At 47.3% G+C, this 18,079-nt stretch overlaps 2 protein-coding genes across 2 annotated transcripts; one reads left to right on the forward strand and one right to left on the reverse strand.

The window, feature by feature from the left end:
• The first annotated feature begins 3,270 nt into the window (after positions 1-3,270).
• On the forward strand, positions 3,271-5,722 carry LOC123053762 (cytochrome b561 and DOMON domain-containing protein At3g07570). Its single transcript, XM_044477307.1, has 4 exons — positions 3,271-3,746; positions 3,860-4,259; positions 4,387-4,685; positions 5,195-5,722. The coding sequence occupies exons 1-4, from the start codon at positions 3,555-3,557 to the stop codon at positions 5,429-5,431; spliced, it is 1,128 nt and encodes a 375-aa protein (XP_044333242.1). The 5' UTR covers positions 3,271-3,554; the 3' UTR covers positions 5,432-5,722.
• A 302-nt stretch (positions 5,723-6,024) lies between these two features.
• Positions 6,025-10,315, reverse strand: LOC123053761 (transcription factor RF2a). The gene is made up of 4 exons (XM_044477306.1): positions 9,723-10,315; positions 8,749-8,881; positions 7,154-7,238; positions 6,025-6,811 (listed from the first exon to the last, which is right to left on the reverse strand). Exons 1-4 carry the CDS (start codon positions 10,247-10,249, stop codon positions 6,405-6,407), a joined length of 1,152 nt encoding a protein of 383 aa, XP_044333241.1. The 5' UTR covers positions 10,250-10,315; the 3' UTR covers positions 6,025-6,404.
• Between the last annotated feature and the right edge of the window lie 7,764 nt (positions 10,316-18,079).

The raw sequence follows: 18,079 nt of genomic DNA on the forward strand, positions 1-18,079 counted from the left end.
ATGGCGTCTGCCCACGGTGAGGTGACCGCACGGGCTCAACGGCGGCAGAGAGCGCGCTCCGCGCCCTGGGGTTCACGACGAGAGCGGCAGCGCATTCGGGGGAGTGGACGGCCACGCGGCGGGCTCCGGTGGTTTGGGCGGCGCTGGGTGGAGTCGGCGGCGCCGTGTCTCCCGCTGGCGTCCGCAAAGCCGCCGCCGGCGTCGGTCACGGGGCGGCGCACCTTCTGCTGCTCGTCGCCGACGCCCGCAAGATGCCAGGCACTCGTGCGGTGCAGGAACGAGAGGGCGAGGACGAGGAGCAAGGCGACGCGAGGGTACTGGCGAGATCGATGCCCGTTTCTGAAGAAAACGACAGTGAGCACTGACTGAACTCTGAAGTTAACTGAAACTTGACAGTGACCAAGCATTGCAGGTGTTCGACAGTAGGTTTTGGTAGAGAGATAAATTTTTCTGGAGCTGTAACTTGGTGAGATGATCACTCAAAGCACCCAGGGGCTGCATGAATTTACTTGGAATTTTTGGAGAAAGTTTTGAATGAATTTCACCAAATTTGGCAAATCTGGTCCAAACTTGCAGCTGATGTAGTTTGAAATTTTTGAACTGGAGACCAGTGGATCTTCATGGTTCCAGGTTGAGGGTTCAAAGGACTAGGAGGGAAAAGAAGTTTGGTGGTAAAAGTCCAAACAGAAAATGGAGTTCCTTTGTAAATCTCCAAGAGGTAGAATAGAAGACGGAAAATATTTGAATAGAATTTGAATGGAAAATAAATACATGGGGAGGTTCAACTTGCTGGATTTGATGCAAATCATGATCCAGAGGTGAGGGAAAGGTTAGGAGAGAGGATTTGCACTTATGCCATGGCAAGAAGGAATAGTTGAAAGTGGCAAAGGACTTTCCAAAAGCCATAGTGCATTCTCAAAAATATTTCAAAGGTTATTTTCTCAAATGAAAACCATTTTGTCTTGAGTCCAAATGAAAAGCAAGAACCTCCAAGACCAAAGGAAGATCTTGGGTAAATCCAAATAAAATTTTTGCCATAAAGGAAAATATTTGAGAGTGAGAGTTCTCTTGAAGAAAATTTTTAGATCCCTCCCTTCAAGTTAAATAAAATCTTTTGAAAAATCCAAATAAAAACTTGGGTGTCACAACTACACTGTCAACGGTCGGGACTACAACATGGGGTACTATCTTGCCGATGGTGTCTATCCTCAGTGCACGGCGTTTGCGAAGACCATATCCGAGCCGTGTGGCAATAAACAGAGTCACTTTTCAACAAATGCAGGAAGCGCCTAGGAAGGACGTGGAGAGGGCATTTGGTGTGCTTCAGGCTCATTAGGGAATTGTGCGGAGCGCTGCAATGATGTAGGAATCAGAAAGTTTGTGGCAGCTGATGACATGTTGTGTTATTCTGCACAATATGATTGTCGAGGATAAGGGTGATGGTGTACCCCAAACCATGATTTCGAAGCACCCTTGAAATCCCGAAAGATCAAGATGCGCCTCAGCTTATGAACTTTCTGCAGATGCATCAGAATCTTCGAGATCAGTGGGTGCACACGCAGCTACTCAATTATCTTGTGGAGTACATGTGGATCCACTGCTTGAGTTTGACACTTCAAATAAATTTTATGTAAACGCTATCTATGCTTGATACCAACAATTGCTATTTATGTGCGACATTGTGTTGCATGATCGACGTGCATGTATTTGCATGGATTTGAGATATGTGAATGCACGTAAGAAAATATGAGGGCCCGTCCGGATGTGCCCACGGGCGTTTAAGGGACCGGATTTGTGTGTAGATGCTCTTAAGATGATTCGTCCACCATTCAGTTCCACTGATCAATTAACCCGTGCATGTGAATGTATGTATGTATAATGTATTCACCTCCTCTTCCATGGGAGAAACCACAGCATTCAAATACACAATACAAAGTCTACCCGAACAAATGGCATGAAGATCCCTCCAGGATCAAAGCATTGAATCCAGGTTCCGACTTGCACGCCACTACGGCGGGTCTGCCGCCACGGACGGTTCGGCAAGCGAGGGACGCGCCGTTCGAAACCGACGGATCGGTGTGCGCCACACTGGCAAAGAGCCGCCATGTGCGCCCGGCATCTCCTCATCCCCGTTCTTTAATCAGCCCGTGCAGCTAGCCAAAGCATGAGCTGTGCCCGGACGCAATAACCATCTGGACCAGCCTGCCCCCGCCCTTCCTTTCCCCCTCCCCTCCCCGTGCCACAGCGCCGCACCCGCACCGCTGGGCCCGCGGGGCCCCATCCCCGGTGGTCGGATCGCGCTCGCGGCCCCTTTCCTCTTCCTCGCTGTGCAAGCTCACCGCCCGCTTTGCCTGGAACTAGACGCACTGGCTAGCCCATGGCTAGCTAGCAAGCTCACTGATTGGACGCGCGCCGGTACACATGCATACACGTACGCTGCGTCGTTGCGTGGCGCTCCCGGTTTGTCCCTGCTCGTGTATTCCACCTCTACAGGACAAGCGACATGCTGGCGCCCGCCGATGGATTGGCTTCTATTTTGGCTGTTTTTCATCATTGGTTGCCGGCAAATTTGACAAATTTGACCTAGAGACGAAATCAAATCACAGAATGAACTGTCCGTGAAACTATTTCACGCGGCTGACCCGTGGCGCCTAGCTCTCAGGCGCTGCACTAGGCGCTACACTATATAGTGTGGCGCCTAGCTCTCAGGCGCTGCACACTGACTTAGTAATTTTCTGATCACACGGGTGCGACGCTGACCGTGTAGCGCCTATCTGTGAGGCGTTGCACAGTGTAGTGTGGCGCCTTCGTGTCGGGCGTCACACAAAAAGATCAGCCGCGTGAAATAGTTTCACGGATAGTTTATTCTGTGATTTGATTTCGTCTATAGGTTAAATTTGTCAAATTTGCCTTGGTTGCGCAGTCACAAGCAACGGCATTCTCATCCGGTTAACTGCAAGCGTGGTAGTAGGTGCCGTCGGCGTGGCCATGCTCGACTTACTACTACTACTGCAGAACCGTGTACCAACGACAGTCCGTGTACGGGAGATGGGCCAAGTAAAGACTTTATTAGGGTGGAGCCAGCGTAGCTTTGGTGGTAAACAAACATGCTCGATTTTCTGCAATCACATCAAGTGCAAAACCCGCTGCAAACCGCGGTGCAAGGATTGGCTGCCATGTAAATGCATGTGCGCCTCCTGTAGCTGTAGGTGAACCTTAACCACCAGCAATCCCAACACAGCACGATATATATCCATGTACACACAAGGACACCGCAACTTGAGGGAGGGAGTCAGGGAGGGAGGATATATGTACATACTGGCGCAGCGCTACGGCATTCGATTGGAGGGCAGCAGCATCCTCTGACCTGCCAAACTGCCCCCAGCAGCAGCAGCGGAGCCTTGGCCATTTCCTCCCTTCCAAGCACCGCCAATCTTGTCCGACCTCCCTCCGCGTCCGCCGCGGTGCCGAATCCAAGAAAGACACACCACAGGTGGTGGCCGTGGCACAGGAGCGGGAAGCTCGGGGAGAGGATTAGACTGACTGACGCGACAATGGGGGCTTCCTCTTGTTCCTCCGTGCGGCTGCTGCTGCCGCTGCTCTGCCTGCTGGGCTTCTGCTTCGCGGCGAGCCACCAGAAGTCGGACTCCTGCGACGGGGACCTCCAGGTGGCGCGCCTCGTCCCCTTCGACACCGACGCCTTCCACTGCATCACGCTCTGGAAGGACGAGGACTTCATCCTCAGGGTACGCCTTCTCTCACCGCATTGCTGCGGATTTCTGGTCTGGATTTTCCAGCAATCATCAACTCGTCGCCGCCTGATCTGATCCGGAATGCTTCTTGTGTCGCCACTCGCCAGTACAAGAACACGGGGTCGAGCCAGTGGAGCTTCGTGCTGTCGGCGCCGGAGAAGAGATCCTACGTGGCGGTCGGGTTCTCGGGCAAGGGGGGCATGGTCGGCAGCAGCGCCATGGTCGGCTGGTCGTCGGGCGGCAAGGGCGTCGCCAAGCAGTACTACCTGCAGGGCAGGAGCCCGGAGGCCGTGACCCCGGACGACGGCCGGCTCACCCTGGTCAGGAACCGGACCGTCGCCGTGTCCAAGTCCGGCCGGCTCTACCTGGCCTTCGAGCTCAGCACCGACCGCCCGCAGCCGTACCTGATCTACTCCGTGGGCTACGAGGGCAGCCTCCCTTCCTCCTCCGACTACACGATCCAGATGCACCGCGACATGGGCTCCCGCTCCTTCAAGTTCGCCTCCGGTACGTACATCCATTATTAATTCCACCGCTACTTCATTTTCTCTTCTCCTCGAGAGAGCAGTGGTAAGAAAACCGGTACACATTTTTTTACTTACCGAGGAGGGTCTGTGGGTTGGTTTGTGTCCAGCGTCGCCGTCTAGCGCCGGCGGCGAGTCGGGCGAGGAGGGGTTCCCGGCGAAGAGGTGGCACGGGCTGCTGTCCATGATGGGGTGGGGCGTGCTGCTGCCGATGGGCATGATGGTGGCGCGCTACTTCCGGCGGCAGGACCCCTACTGGTTCTACGGCCACATCGCCGTGCAGGGGCTCGGCTTCCTCATCGGCATCGCGGCGGTGGTCCTCGGCTTCCGCCTCAACGGGGACGGGCTCAAGAACATCGTCGTGCACAAGGTCATCGGCATCTCCATCCTGTCCATGGCATGCCTCCAGGTGCGTACGCAGCACAGAATTTTTCTTGAGTTCGAGTCTCATTAGATTAGCCTTAATCTTCTTTTTACTGGATTAACCTTAATCTTGAGAACATGGGGGCAGTGGTTGTGTGGAAATTGCTGACTAATCTGAGATCACTTTTGGTTCCTTGGCTGGCTGGATACATGTGCTGTGGCATCTAATCATTTGAGTTGCCAGAATGGCATGTGCTGTGTGGGATGGGAACACAAGCCTGGAACAGCAAGAAATTTTACCAGCTTATTAATTTCTAGTAGTACTGTAGTAGATGTTGACTGTGAATCCGACTTGGTAGTTAAGTGTAATTTCCACATGCCCCGTGATTGTTGCCATCAGAATAGATGCTTCCGTTCGTTGACTCCCAGAATAGTACACACTGTCGGTCGCGTTCATGTTCTTGAGGACGGCAGAAGAACATTCTCCCGAGAGAGAGTTGAAACCACCATGATGTGTGCTCACCCTGCTGCTTGTGTTGGTTGATGGACACGCAGGTGACGGCGGTGCTGGCGCGGCCGGACAAGACGTCCAAGGTGCGTCGGTTCTGGAACTGGTACCACCACAACATCGGGCGCGTGGCCATCCTTCTCGCCATGGCCAACGTCTTCCTCGGCCTCACCATCGCCAAGGAGGTGAGCGCCTACATCGTCTCCTACGGCGTCTTCGTCGCCGTCTGGATCATGGCCGTCGCCGCCTTCGAGTTCAAGCGCTACTACGAGGACGACGACTGATGACCCATCCATCACCCTTCATCCTACATGGAGGCGGCGGTCGCATAGAGAGAATTAATTTGGAGCGGCTATTACCAAACGGCATTGTTTGTGGTAGCTCACCTCGCAGCTTGGGCGGATGGCGAATTTGAGGATTCTGTTGTTAAAAATATATATTCTTTTGCGGTATAGGATACGGAACAGGGGTGACTGATGTCGCTAAGCCTAATTAGCCGGACGCTCTGATTCATATTTGTACATTGGTACATGGTGTTATTATTGTTGTACCCCCTGCCTTTTGGTTGCTTGGTAGATTGCTCGAGTTTTCTTCCTCTTTTACCTGTACATCGATCCATTTTATTCCATTCCATTCCATGATGGATTCACGACATCAGGACAGCCCTTTGGTCGAATGGCATGCCTTCATCTTCACGCCTGAGCTTTTCCCAACTGAGAGAGCAATGAAAACATGTACTGGAAGGCTGCAAATGTTGGTCCGCAATCATTCGATCTTGCTGAAAGAGATCTAAGTCCATAACAGGGCATTAACACAGGAGCAAGATTTAGGCTATGCATTCTAAGGAAACAAAACAAAAGGTGCACCCAGAATAGAATTTTTTCTTTCCACCGAGCATTTTATTTGCTCTGGCTGGCACAGACGCCAAGCCGACATGGTTCAGCTTCATCTATCAGTCTCTCACTCTGCATTAGCACCATATTCGAGAAAGGTTTCGGGCACCAACTTAACTTTTTATGGTTAATTCCAGATGGAACACTCCGGCTGGTAAGAAGTACTCACACTCTGCGTTCATCAGTTCTGCAACAAACTTGCGACTGAATGGGGCCGACATTCTAGAGGACTGCTGCAGACATCTAGGCACCTACCTACACACTGCACTAGCCTATGCATGAGCCACTCGACTCGACTCAGGCAGGAGTACAACGCAAGTCTATTATTACTGGCAACTGACATGTACCCTACCTGCGCCGGTTCTCACGGCTCGCTCCTTGCGCGGCCATCGAAAGGGCCCGCATTCTGCACATGGGCTGTCATGGCAATTCCCTTCATCTTGAGGTCTCCCGGAAATGGCAGTGCTTCCGGACGCAGCTGCGACTGCTGCTGCTGCTGCTGCTGCTGCTGTTGCTGCTGCCGAACACTGGCAAGGCGTTGCTGCTGCATGTGCATTTGTGGCTGCTGGTGCTGGGAGTGGATTTGGAGCTGCTGAAGCTGCTGAGCAGCCAGAAGAGATTGCTGTTGCATCTGGCTTCGCTGGTAGCTCTGTGGATTGACTCCGTACGAGGACAGACCGCCGAAATTCCCCAGGTTTCCATTGTTGGCGTTAAGCTGTCCTGTTGCAATCTTCAGCTGCTGAACCTCATCCCTCAGTCTGTCGTTCAGTGCTAGTACATGTAAACAAAAGAACAGTTACCAAAGATGGTAGGGACAAAGTTAACATAGCCAAAAATGAAACACAAGTAAACTCTGACGTGTAGATTGAATAGAAAAGGACCGAAAATGCCTGTTGAATCTCTAGATGATCAAGAAAAATCAGGACCCAAAATCCAAGCGAATACTATCAATCAAACTCGAAGTTTTCTGTGTTATAAGAGCAAGTAGACATGTAGAATTCAGAACATCATAGAGTTATTTGCAGTTATGGGAGAACATGGCGTCAAATGAGCATGGCATCAACAAAATATCTTTGTATTAATTTTGAATTTGCTCTACAAAGAAAACCTTACCATCTTGCAGCCTGACCTGCTGCTCCATTGTTTGCACTTGCAGCTTCAAATCACCATTTTCATTTGTTAAACCACTGGTATCTCTCTGTACCATACAGACAAATAGGGATAGACTCATTACTCATGGAAATCAAAGAGCAAGTACTGTGAGTAACTACAAATTCTGCAGTGCGTTAACATATGTATCTGTAGAATACAGGACCCGCCACTCAAGGAAAACCGAAGAGGAAGTACTTCGAATAACTACAAAATCTGCAGTATATTAACAATATGTATCTGTAGAATACAAAACTCGGCACTCATGGAAAATCAAAGGGGAAGTTCTTTGAAAAACTAATCTGCAGTATAGTAACAATATGCATCTGTAGACTACAAAACTCATTACTCATGGAAAACCAAAAAGAGGAAGTTCTTTGAGTAACTACAAAATCTGCAGTATATTAACAATATGCATCTGTAGAATTCAAATAGTGAGTTATCGGTGGCCTTTGTTGCTTTTTTCCTTTTTATCACTTTTTTAAACAAAGACTGACTGAAAAATATATATTAATAATATGTATCTGTAGAATACAAAACCCATCACTCATGGAAAACCGAAGAGGAAGTTCATTGAACTAGAAAATCTACAGAATATTAACAATATGTATCAGTAGAATACAAATAGTGTGGGTCTCAAGCTAACCACCTTTTCAATAATTATTTACAACTGGTAATAATATGTTAGACATTTTGCGCAAAAAAAAATGTTAGACATAAACAATTTGCAGAACTAAAATAAACAATGGCTGCTCAAACAAACAGATACAGAAATACAAGTTGTCGATATAGGGGCTGCACCATATCCAACAACTTCACTAGTTAGACGTCCATATGGCGTACCAGGGGATTTGGTACTTTTTGAGAATGGCCTACGTCAAGGTGATCCTGTCTCTCCCTATTTGTTGATTCTAGTCGCGGATGTGCTTTCATGGCTTCCCCAGCGGCCCAACCAAGCTCCACCTCTCTACTTTCACTCCGCTGATCTCTAACGCGGAATGCTACCTCGCCAGCAGGAGCAGTCTCCTTTCCTTTGGTCATTGTCAAGACTGTACTGATGGCTATTGCTGATCTTAATATTTGGAACACAGATTCAAGATGGATAAGCGCACACGGCCACTTTAGCGCTGAAGGGCTCATATTCTCTTACACCCCCTACCTTGTAATTTCCTTTTTCTACTTCTCACCTTCGCTCAGAACCTTGTGTATGATATATTGATATGCCTGTCATTTTTGGGTTTATTTAACAAGTAATTGGGAGTTAACATGCCAAAAAAACCGCAAATTTAGTAACCATATGCAGACGTAAGAGGTACTTCATAAAATTGGCAAAACATTCATAACTAAGCAAATAAACATGTCAGCGGTTGGAAATTCTAATTAAATGCTTAAAATAGCATAGGCAATTAGGCACGCATTCATTTGAATACCTAAGCATTTACTATTTCTGGCGACCATTCCTGAGATTTAGTAGAAATTTTCAGCCAAACCCAGGTTTAAACCATCTAACACATATCAATGTGCAAGAATTTAAATTAAGGTAAAGCCCAATAACTAACCTGTAACAGGGACAACTGAGCTGATAGTGTAGTTGCTTCTGTTTGAAGACACTGTACTTTCCTCTCAAGCTCCGCAATGTAGCGCATCTTTCTTTCTTTTGACCTAGCAGCTGACTGGCGGTTTGCCATGATCCTAAAATGTTTCAACAAAATAGACGTTATGAAAAATCAATCTAAGAAATAAGGACTGACCCCTAAAGGCACACACAATGAATAACACCAAATAATTGGTACAAAATAACTGGAGTCAAATCAAATAACATGACAAAGACACGTCCAGATTGTTCTAGCAAATAAACACACTGAGAAGTTATTCCCATAATATTATAACAGACTAACTTGGATACACCGCAATACTAGTACTACTAAATTACCATGGGTGAAAAAGGCTATACTAAATTACAATGGTGAAACTCTCTGCTCTCATGTGGCATCCCTCCAATAAGGGTAATGATTTCTACTGACAATTAATCACACATAACATATATTCACATATAGAGATACTTGATTAACAAGTGAACAAATTATAAGGGTTAGGTCGTTCTTATTGCCAGAAAACGATATATTCACATAAATCACCAATTCACCAGCATAGTTTAAAATGCATATGACACCAAAGAAGTAAGATTAGTATAAGTTTAGTAGTAAGCTAAGTATACTGGAACTATAGACGGTCTTGTTATCAAAATACTACCATGTTTTGTTTCAATCAATCAGGCCAAAAAAAAGAGCAGCAAGATCACATATGATTACTGACTGTTCTGGAAAAACATATGATTCGAGATTCCACAACTTTCGGCCCTTTCACACTTTGTACCTGGGACTGGACTCCTTTTCAAAGAGGCAGAATCCATCTAACCTGTCCCTGTCAACCGCCGCAATTCGATATCCTATATTGCGCGAATCCCTAAGGACCAAAAATAGCAACGACGCAAAGGGAAGTCGGTTCACTTGCGCCGTCAGGCCAGTCTCACCTCTTGGCACGCTTGGGGTCAACGAGAGCGAGCTCGGCGAGCTTGGCGTCGGAGATGGCCTTCTTGGCGTCCGCGCCGTGCCTCCCCGACACCCCGGAGGAGGCGGACCCGAACGACGTGGAGCCGTCCATCGACATGCTGTGCTGGTGCCGCGGCCGCGCGGGCTGCGGCGTCGGCTGCGGGTACGGCGACGGCTCCAGCGGCTCGGACAGCCTGCCGCCCGCCTGGAGGAACATCTCGAACATCCGGCTGCCCCCGCTGCCGCCGCCGCCGCCTTGCTCGTCCTCCTCGTACTCGTCGTCGTCGTCCTCGTCGCCGCCGCCGCCGCTGCCCTCGCCGACGACGCCGAGGTCGGCGTCGAAGGTGAGGTCGTCCGGGAGGGCGGTGGCCCCGAGGAGGATCTCCGACTGCGCGCGGCGGTGGCCCGCCGGGCGGCGCGGCGTGGCCTCGGCGGCGGCGTCCTGCGACGCCGACGCGGACGCCGATCCCGCGGCGGAGGCGGAGGTGGAGGCGGGCGGGGCGTCCATGGCGGGAGATCTGCGGCGGGGGAGGGGAGGGGAATGCGGGTGCCTGCGCCGGCGGGGGTTGGGAAGGGGAGGGGAGGGGGCAGGGGGGCAGGGGGACACGGGGAGCAGAGGGGGCGGAAGCTTAGGAGGGGCAGGAGGAAGACATGCTCGCGCGGAGGTTTGACCAGGGCATTGACTCTGCAGGGAAAGAAAGGAAGGGGGAGGCGGCGACGGCACGGGGGCCGGGTTCGCGCCGTCCGTCCCGTCCGTAGCCTGGGCCTCGTGTCGTGGGCTTTCGCACTCCGCCTCCGATGAATCTAGACCGACCGAGCCTCGGTTAGGTGCCTCGCGGCTCGCACCGTGCAGCGGCAGCAAATTCGTCGGGTGCTGGGGAACGGACGGCTTTGGCTGAGCCGCACCACCCACCTCTCCACGCAAGAACTTTTGTACTGGTGCTGAGTATATCCATGAAACGTATCTTATACAGGTCGAGTATTTGATACACTATAATCTACTACTAGTCCTGCCTTAGTTAAGTATATACTGTAATCAGTTGATGAGTGATGTACAACCTTTTAATAAATGTGTTGGATTGCGTAAAGATACGGTTTTATCATCCTTTAATAAAACTAGCAAAAATGCCCGTGCGTTGCACGGGAGAAAATTTAACTTCCCTATCATGGACTAAGATATGAATCATTATTTAATTTATGATCCACGACAATTATTCCCAAGATGAAAAAGAATTATGCTTTCAATCATACCGTCTTTGCAAAATGATCATAGTTCAGTTCGCGGTTTCATAGTTTCATTCTCACCTCCATGCCACAATCAAATGAGAAGAAAGAAAAAAATGTTTTGGAATAGGACCATCTTGGCCGACATAGGGGAGAAATATAAACGTATTATTTTTCGCTGCTCCACAATTGAATCGAAGAAAGAAAAAGTGTGGAGCAGCCTTGCTCGGACCACGCGTCAGAGAAACATAAGAGGTGTGTGGTGCATTGGTATATAGATGACGGCCGAAACTATAATTGGACGGAAGAGTCCTTCCTTCCTTTTAATATTAGTATAATAATTAGTATATATATAAAAAGGATTAGGGTAACAAAGTGACTGGAATTTTACATCGGGGCAAAATTTCAATGACCTCATGGAGGCGGTGACGAAGTTTGCAACATCTGGTCCATGACCATGGATGGCACGGATCATGTTGCGTGCAGCCAACAACAACAATCAAACCGAAAACAAAATCTAGGAGGTTGACAGCATCTCGATGAATATTATAGTGAGTAATTGGAAATTTTCTTACAGAGGACGATGTTTATTTTTTGAATGGATGAACATTTTTAAAACTTGCATCGTTTTTAATAGGCACACATTTTTGGAATGGTTGAACATTTTTTGTTTGACGAACATTAAATTTTAATGCATGAAGATTTTGAATCAGCGAATATTTTTTTGAATCGATGAACTTTTTTGAAATTCATGATCATTTTTTATTTTTGTGAACATTGTTTAAAAATTCATGAAGATGTTTTGTATTCGCAGAATTTTTGTTAATTTCATAAACGTTTTACTATTTCTGGAAAAAAAATCAAAATTCACATTTTATTTATTTGGAACTTTTTTGAAATCCCAAATTATTTAAAGAAAAAAAAGAAAAAAGGAAATAAGAAAACAGTGGCGTCCCTCCCTCCTCATGGGCCAGCCTAATAGGGTGCATGGTTTCTAAAACATTTTTTAATATTCACACTTTCTTTTAAAATTTGGAACTTTCTGAAATCCCAAATTATTTTGAATAAGGAAAAATAGAAAAAATGTAAAGAAAAAACAAATAAGAAAAAGAGGAGTCCCGCCCAGCTAATGGGCCGGCCCAATAGGGCACGCGTGAGAGTACCGTATTAAATGCAGTATGCCTCAGTGTTTCCAAACAACATTGTGGCTAGGTGGACTGGTTGTTTCATTGTGGCTCCATGTAAGAAGGCAGGGGTTCGAGTCCTTGCGGTATCATGTATTTTTTTATTTTTAATGTAAAACGGGGATGGACGAAAGAACATAAACGTACGAAAAACATCTGATGGATCAAAATAGTGGAGAAACAATCCTCCCTTTAATATCCTTTAATAAAATGTGTTGGTTATGTAAAGATACGGTTTTAAAAGATAGGGTTTTTATCATCGCTTTCTGCGGTATCATGTATTTTTTTATTTTTAATGTAAAACGGGGATGGACGAAAGAACATAAACGTACGAAAAACATCTGATGGATCAAAAATAGTGGAGAAACAATCCTCCCTTTAATATCCTTTAATAAAATGTGTTGGTTATGTAAAGATACGGTTTTAAAAGATAGGGTTTTTATCATCGCTTTCTGCGGTATCATGTATTTTTTTATTTTTAATGTAAAACGGGGATGGACGAAAGAACATAAACGTACGAAAAACATCTGATGGATCAAAAATAGTGGAGAAACAATCCTCCCTTTAATATCCTTTAATAAAATGTGTTGGTTATGTAAAGATACGGTTTTAAAAGATAGGGTTTTTATCATCGCTCCTCGTTAACTCTATCTATCACACAGAAAGAAAAAGAAAAGGAACTAAGTTGGAGCATTAAAGGCATGTTTATTTTAGTTTTAATTGGCTTCGAATCACATGTAAATTTGCTTCACTGGCAAAGTTGTTTCGCAAAATCAGCTTTGCCACCGAAGAACACTTGAGCATGCTTCACGCAACTCAACTGAAATGGACTCGAATCCGGATTCGGCTTCACTAGGAGACCTGATTCCAAATATTGTTTCTTTCAGGTTATATTCTTTCCTTCGAAAATCTGCTGCCAAGCTGAAACAAATAGGCCCTACAATCTCGACACATTGGGAGACATTGCATTGAGTTTTGGAAGTTGGATGACTTTTTATATGTGCTTACTTATTATACTTCTAAATTTTTTTGTTTGCGGGAAAGGAACTTTCATTGATCAAGCATGGTGATTACAACCAGAGTCAACTATGCTAGCTATCTTAAGGGGACTAACGAAGCCAATAGGCAATGCGTTGTTGCGAGCGACCCAAAGAGGCAAGGTATGGCTCGCCACATTCGCGTGCCTAGCTGACTAACGTTCATTTCTTGAGCCAAAAGCTATCTGGTCGGCTAGGCCTTATGGAATTAGCAGGTCTATACATGGGTCATATACTCATATGATCGCTGAATCATCGTTGGCTGCCCGCTGAAGGCTAACGCGCCTGACAGGTCTCGTCTTTACCATATCTTACCTGAAATAAAATAAAAAAGCTAATCAAGCAATTCCAATCCGTCTCTTTGTCAACGGCCAGGAAAGGTTGCAATGTCGATGACCCAGGAGTTGGCTGCTCTCGCGAGGATCTAGGGTGATTTATAGAGTGTTGGCCCAAATACCTTTTTAATTAGTACTCCCTCCGTCCCATAATGTATAATGTATACATTATGTTATACATTATGGGACGGAGGGAGTAGATCATATTCTCTTTAATTATTGTAACCGGATACATGGCATAGTTTAAGCCTAGGGTTTTTCCTAAAAAAATCCTTTTGATGTCATGAAAATGATAAGCGTACCTCGACTGATCCATCTTCTTGGATTACACCATTTGTAGCATCTCGACACAATCTACTTCCACAATTAATGGCAAGCCTGGCCTGTGGAGTGTAGATGAAGCCCTTCATCCATGGCTACCACCTCACCCTCCAGGGGATCACAACATGTAACACTCCGGATGTAACTTTCCATATTTGTAACTCCAACTCTTGCCATTTTCGGCTATGTGTTATGATATTCCCTTCGTAGTCGGGTTTTGTTTTCCGTTTTTGCATTTTGTTCATGTCATGCATCTCATATCATGTCATCATGTGCATTGCATTTGCATACGTGTTCGTCTCATGCATCCGAGCATTTTCCCCGTTGTCCGTTTTGCAATCCGGCACTCCCACCTCCTCCGGCGCACCCCTCTTGTTTTCTTTCGTGAGCGGGTGTTGAACGTTCTCGGAATGGACCAAGGCTTGTCAATTGGCCTTAGTATACCACCGGTCAAGTTTCGTTCCATTTGGAGGTCGTTTGGTACTCCAACGGTTATCCGGGTAACCGCAAAGTCCGTTTGTGTGTGCAGCAAAAACCCCTCTCTAAACAGCCGAAAACCCCTCTAACTCACTTCCATGCTCTAGGTCGTTCGATCACGATCGTGTGGGCGAAAACCGCACTTCATTTGGAGTCTCCTAGCTCCCTCTAGCTATATATATATATGCATCCCCCCCGAAATACATTCGCAGTCCAAACCATAGCTCCACCCTCCGCGCCGCCGGACACGTCCGCTCCGGTCGGACGCGTCCACCGGCCACCTCGCTCCGGCCAATCCAGGGCCGCCACCTCATCGCGACGCCGCCTCCAACCAACCGGAGCCCGCCACCTCATCCCACGACGCGCCCTCTCTCTCCTCCCCGCGCCGCCGGCCCGCCGGGCCCAGGCGGGGCCCGCCCGGCCCGATCCGCCGCCGCGGTGCCGCCCTCCGCGCACCCGTGCCGCGCCGCCCGGGGTCGCCGCCCTCTGCCGTCCCCGCCGCCATCGTCGCCGGCCGGAGCCGCACCACCGCGCCGCCGCCCCGCTCATCGTCGCTCCGCCCGGCGTCGCCTACCCCGCCGCCGTCGTCCTCCGCCCGAACCCCGGCGCCCCGAGCTCCTCCCTCCACCGGCTTCTTCTCCCTCTGCAGCAACTCCGGCGATCCCCGAGCCCGAGCCGGCCCGTGCCTCGATCCGATCTGGTTCCAGTGAACGAGGGTTGACTTTTTCTTCCTCTCCCGATTTCTTCAAGTCTCAGATTTTTACAATATGTGCGCATGTTCATTTCATCATAACTCTTTGCATATAGCTCCGTTTCACGCGTGTAATATATAGAAATGTTCATCTCATGATGCTCTTCATTTTGTTTCATTGCACCATGTTCATTTGAGTCTATCTTGATGCCCAAATCTCTGGTGCAAGAGTGCTAATTGCTGTTATCTGCTGTTACTTATCAGAACTTGTGGATTTGTTATTTTTGTTGCATTTAATCTGTGCATCTTATGGGCATGAGCTCTACATGTGTTTTGTTGTATGCCATGCCATCTTTACAGAGGTGTATGCCATGTATTTTTGTGATCTCTGTAGTGACTAGCACAAGCATGCAAACTAGGCTCCGTAATATTTCTGATTTCAGGGACTTAGTGAAATCACTAAGTCTGTGACTGCTGTTATTTTGTTGCTATGTATCCATGTGGCTACAGAGAGATCCATGCTCCTTTTGGAGATGTTCAGTAAGTATGTTTTGTAGATATTGTTGTAAATGATACGTTCCTGCCTTTGTTTGCAATTATGGAGTGCCATAGCATGACTCATTCTTACTCTACTTTTGCTATAAAATATTCCTGGCAGATTGTTAACATGATATTCAATTTTGCCAAGCTTGTTGTAGTTGTTTCATACATGCTATGTACTTGCTCTTGCCATGGATAGCTTCATAAACTTGTCATCTTGCTGTAGGTATGCTTGTTTTGTCATGCATTGCTTTGTAGTGAGTGCATCAAGCTCACCAAGATGCCTTCATATTATTGATTCTGTCATTCTCTGTTTTCTGCTAAGTCTGAAACCTGTTAACGAAACTTGCTATGTTTACATGGTTGCCATCATATCTTCTGGTCCTTTTTGGCTTATGGTCAGTAAGGGACTTTTGTCATATGCATTTAGTATAATACTGCCATGCCTTGTTTTGCTATGTTAAGTTCCTGTAGCATGTTGATTTCGTGCTCTGAATATTGCTACCTGATACCGTTTCAGCCATGTCCAGTAATTTCACCAAGTCTGGGAACCTGTTATCTTTTGCACTTTTTCCATGCTTGTTTGAACCTGTTATGTTGTGAAATAGCCGTAGCTCAGTGTTCATCTTTTGTCAAGCATCTCCTGTAGATTGCTGCCATATGCTTTGTTTCTACGCTGGAGTGTTGTAGCATTGTTATTTGTTGCATACTAAGCGCTATCATGCTTTTAGTCGCAGATTCGTGTCATTCTTGTTTTGCTTGCCATTTGCAAACCGTGCATCCGTTTCCGGTGATCTTTATATCGATTTCGACCGAAATCATCTCATCTTTGCAGTGGCATGCTTGGTTTGCCAAGTTACTGCCTTGTTCATCATTTACTTCCGGGGCACGCATATGCATCGCATATCATATCTTGCATATCATTCATGTATTGCATCATGTTGCTTGTGCATTCCCCGTGATTGATTGTGGTTCCGTTGCTTGTGTTCTTGTTTTGGGTAGAGCCGGGAGACGAGTTCGTGAACGAGGAACCTGTTGAGTACGCTTACGAGGATCAAGTCTTCGACAACTCTGAGAACCTTGCAGGCAAGATGACCACACCCTCGAAATCACTTCTATCTTTGCTTTGCTAGTTGTTCGTTCTATTGCCATGCTGCGCTACCTACCACTTGCTATATCATGCCTCCCATATTGCCATGTCAAGCCTCTAACCATCCTTTTCCTAGCAAACCGTTGTTTGGCTAAGTTACCGCTTTTGCTCAGCCCTTCTTATAGCGTTGCTAGTTGCAGGTGAAGTTGAAGTTTGTTCCATGTTGGAACATGGATATGTTGGGATATCACAATATCTCTTATTTTATTAATGCATCTATATATTTGGTAAAGGGTGGAAGGCTCGGCCTTATGCCTGGTGTTTTGTTCCACTCTTGCCGCCCTAGTTTCTGTCATACCGGTATTATGTTCCTTGAGTTTGTGTTCCTTACGCGGTTGGGTGATTTATGGGACCCCCTTGACAGTTCGCTTTGAATAAAACTCCTCCAGCAAGGTCCAACCTTGGTTTTACCATTTGCCACCTAAGCCTTTTCTCCCGGGTTTTCGCGAGCCCGAGGGTCATCTTTATTTAAACCCCCGGGCCAGTGTTCCTCTGAGTGCTGGCCCAAACTAGAGCCACTTGCAGCGCCACCTTGGGGAAACTCGAAGATTGGTTTTACTTGTACGTAGTGTTCATCCGGTGTGCCCTAAGAACGAGATATGTGCAGCTCCTATCGGGATTTGTCGGCACATTCGGGCGGCTTTGCTGGTCTTGTTTTACCATTGTCGAAATGTCTTGTAAACCGGGATTCCGAGACTGATCGGGTCTTTCCGGGAGAAGGTTTATCCTTCGTTGACCGTGAGAGCTTATGATGGGCTAAGTTGGGACACCCCTGCGGGGTATTATCTTTCGAAAGCCGTGCCCGCGGTTATGAGGCAGATGGGAATTTGTTAATGTCCGGTTATAGAGAACTCGTCACTTGACTTAATTAAAATACATCAACCGCGTGTGTAGCCGTGATGGTCTCTTCTCAGCGGAGTCCGAGAAGTGAACACGGTTTGAGTTATGAATGACGTAAGTAGGAGTTCAGGATCACTTCTTGGTCATTACTAGAATACGACCGTTCCGTTGCTTCTCTTCTCGCTCTCTTTTGCGTATGTTAGCCACCATATATGCTTAATGCCTGCTGCAGCTCCACCTCATTTCACCATCCTTTCCTATAAGCTTAAATAGTCTTGATCTCGCGGGTGTGAGATTGCTGAGTCCTCGTGACTCACAGATTCTACCAAAACAGTTGCAGGTGCCGACGATGCCAGTGCAGATGACGCAATCGACCTCAAGTGGGAGTTCGACGAGGAACGTGGTCGTTACTATGTGTCTTTTCCTGATGATCAGTAGTGGAGCCCAGTTGGGACGATCGGGGATCTAGCATTTTGGGTTATCTTATTTTCATTTGGATTTGACCATAGTCGGTCTATGTGTGTATTTTGGATGATGTA

Source organism: Triticum aestivum, chromosome 2D, assembly GCF_018294505.1.
Source record: "Triticum aestivum cultivar Chinese Spring chromosome 2D, IWGSC CS RefSeq v2.1, whole genome shotgun sequence".
Classification (NCBI taxonomy): Eukaryota; Viridiplantae; Streptophyta; class Magnoliopsida; order Poales; family Poaceae; genus Triticum; species Triticum aestivum.

Coding starts and splice junctions, on each gene's coding strand:
- LOC123053762 (XM_044477307.1), top strand. CDS start 3,555: ATGGGGGCTTCCTCTTGTTCCTCCGTGCGGCTGCTGCTGCCGCTGCTC. Junction 4,260..4,386: donor CTCCTTCAAGTTCGCCTCCG/GTACGTACATCC, acceptor GTTTGTGTCCAG/CGTCGCCGTCTAGCGCCGGC. Junction 4,686..5,194: donor TGTCCATGGCATGCCTCCAG/GTGCGTACGCAG, acceptor ATGGACACGCAG/GTGACGGCGGTGCTGGCGCG.
- LOC123053761 (XM_044477306.1), bottom strand. CDS start 10,249: ATGGACGCCCCGCCCGCCTCCACCTCCGCCTCCGCCGCGGGATCGGCG. Junction 8,882..9,722: donor GACCCCAAGCGTGCCAAGAG/GTGAGACTGGCC, acceptor GAAACATTTTAG/GATCATGGCAAACCGCCAGT. Junction 6,812..7,153: donor GCAGGTCAGGCTGCAAGATG/GTAAGGTTTTCT, acceptor TACATGTACTAG/CACTGAACGACAGACTGAGG.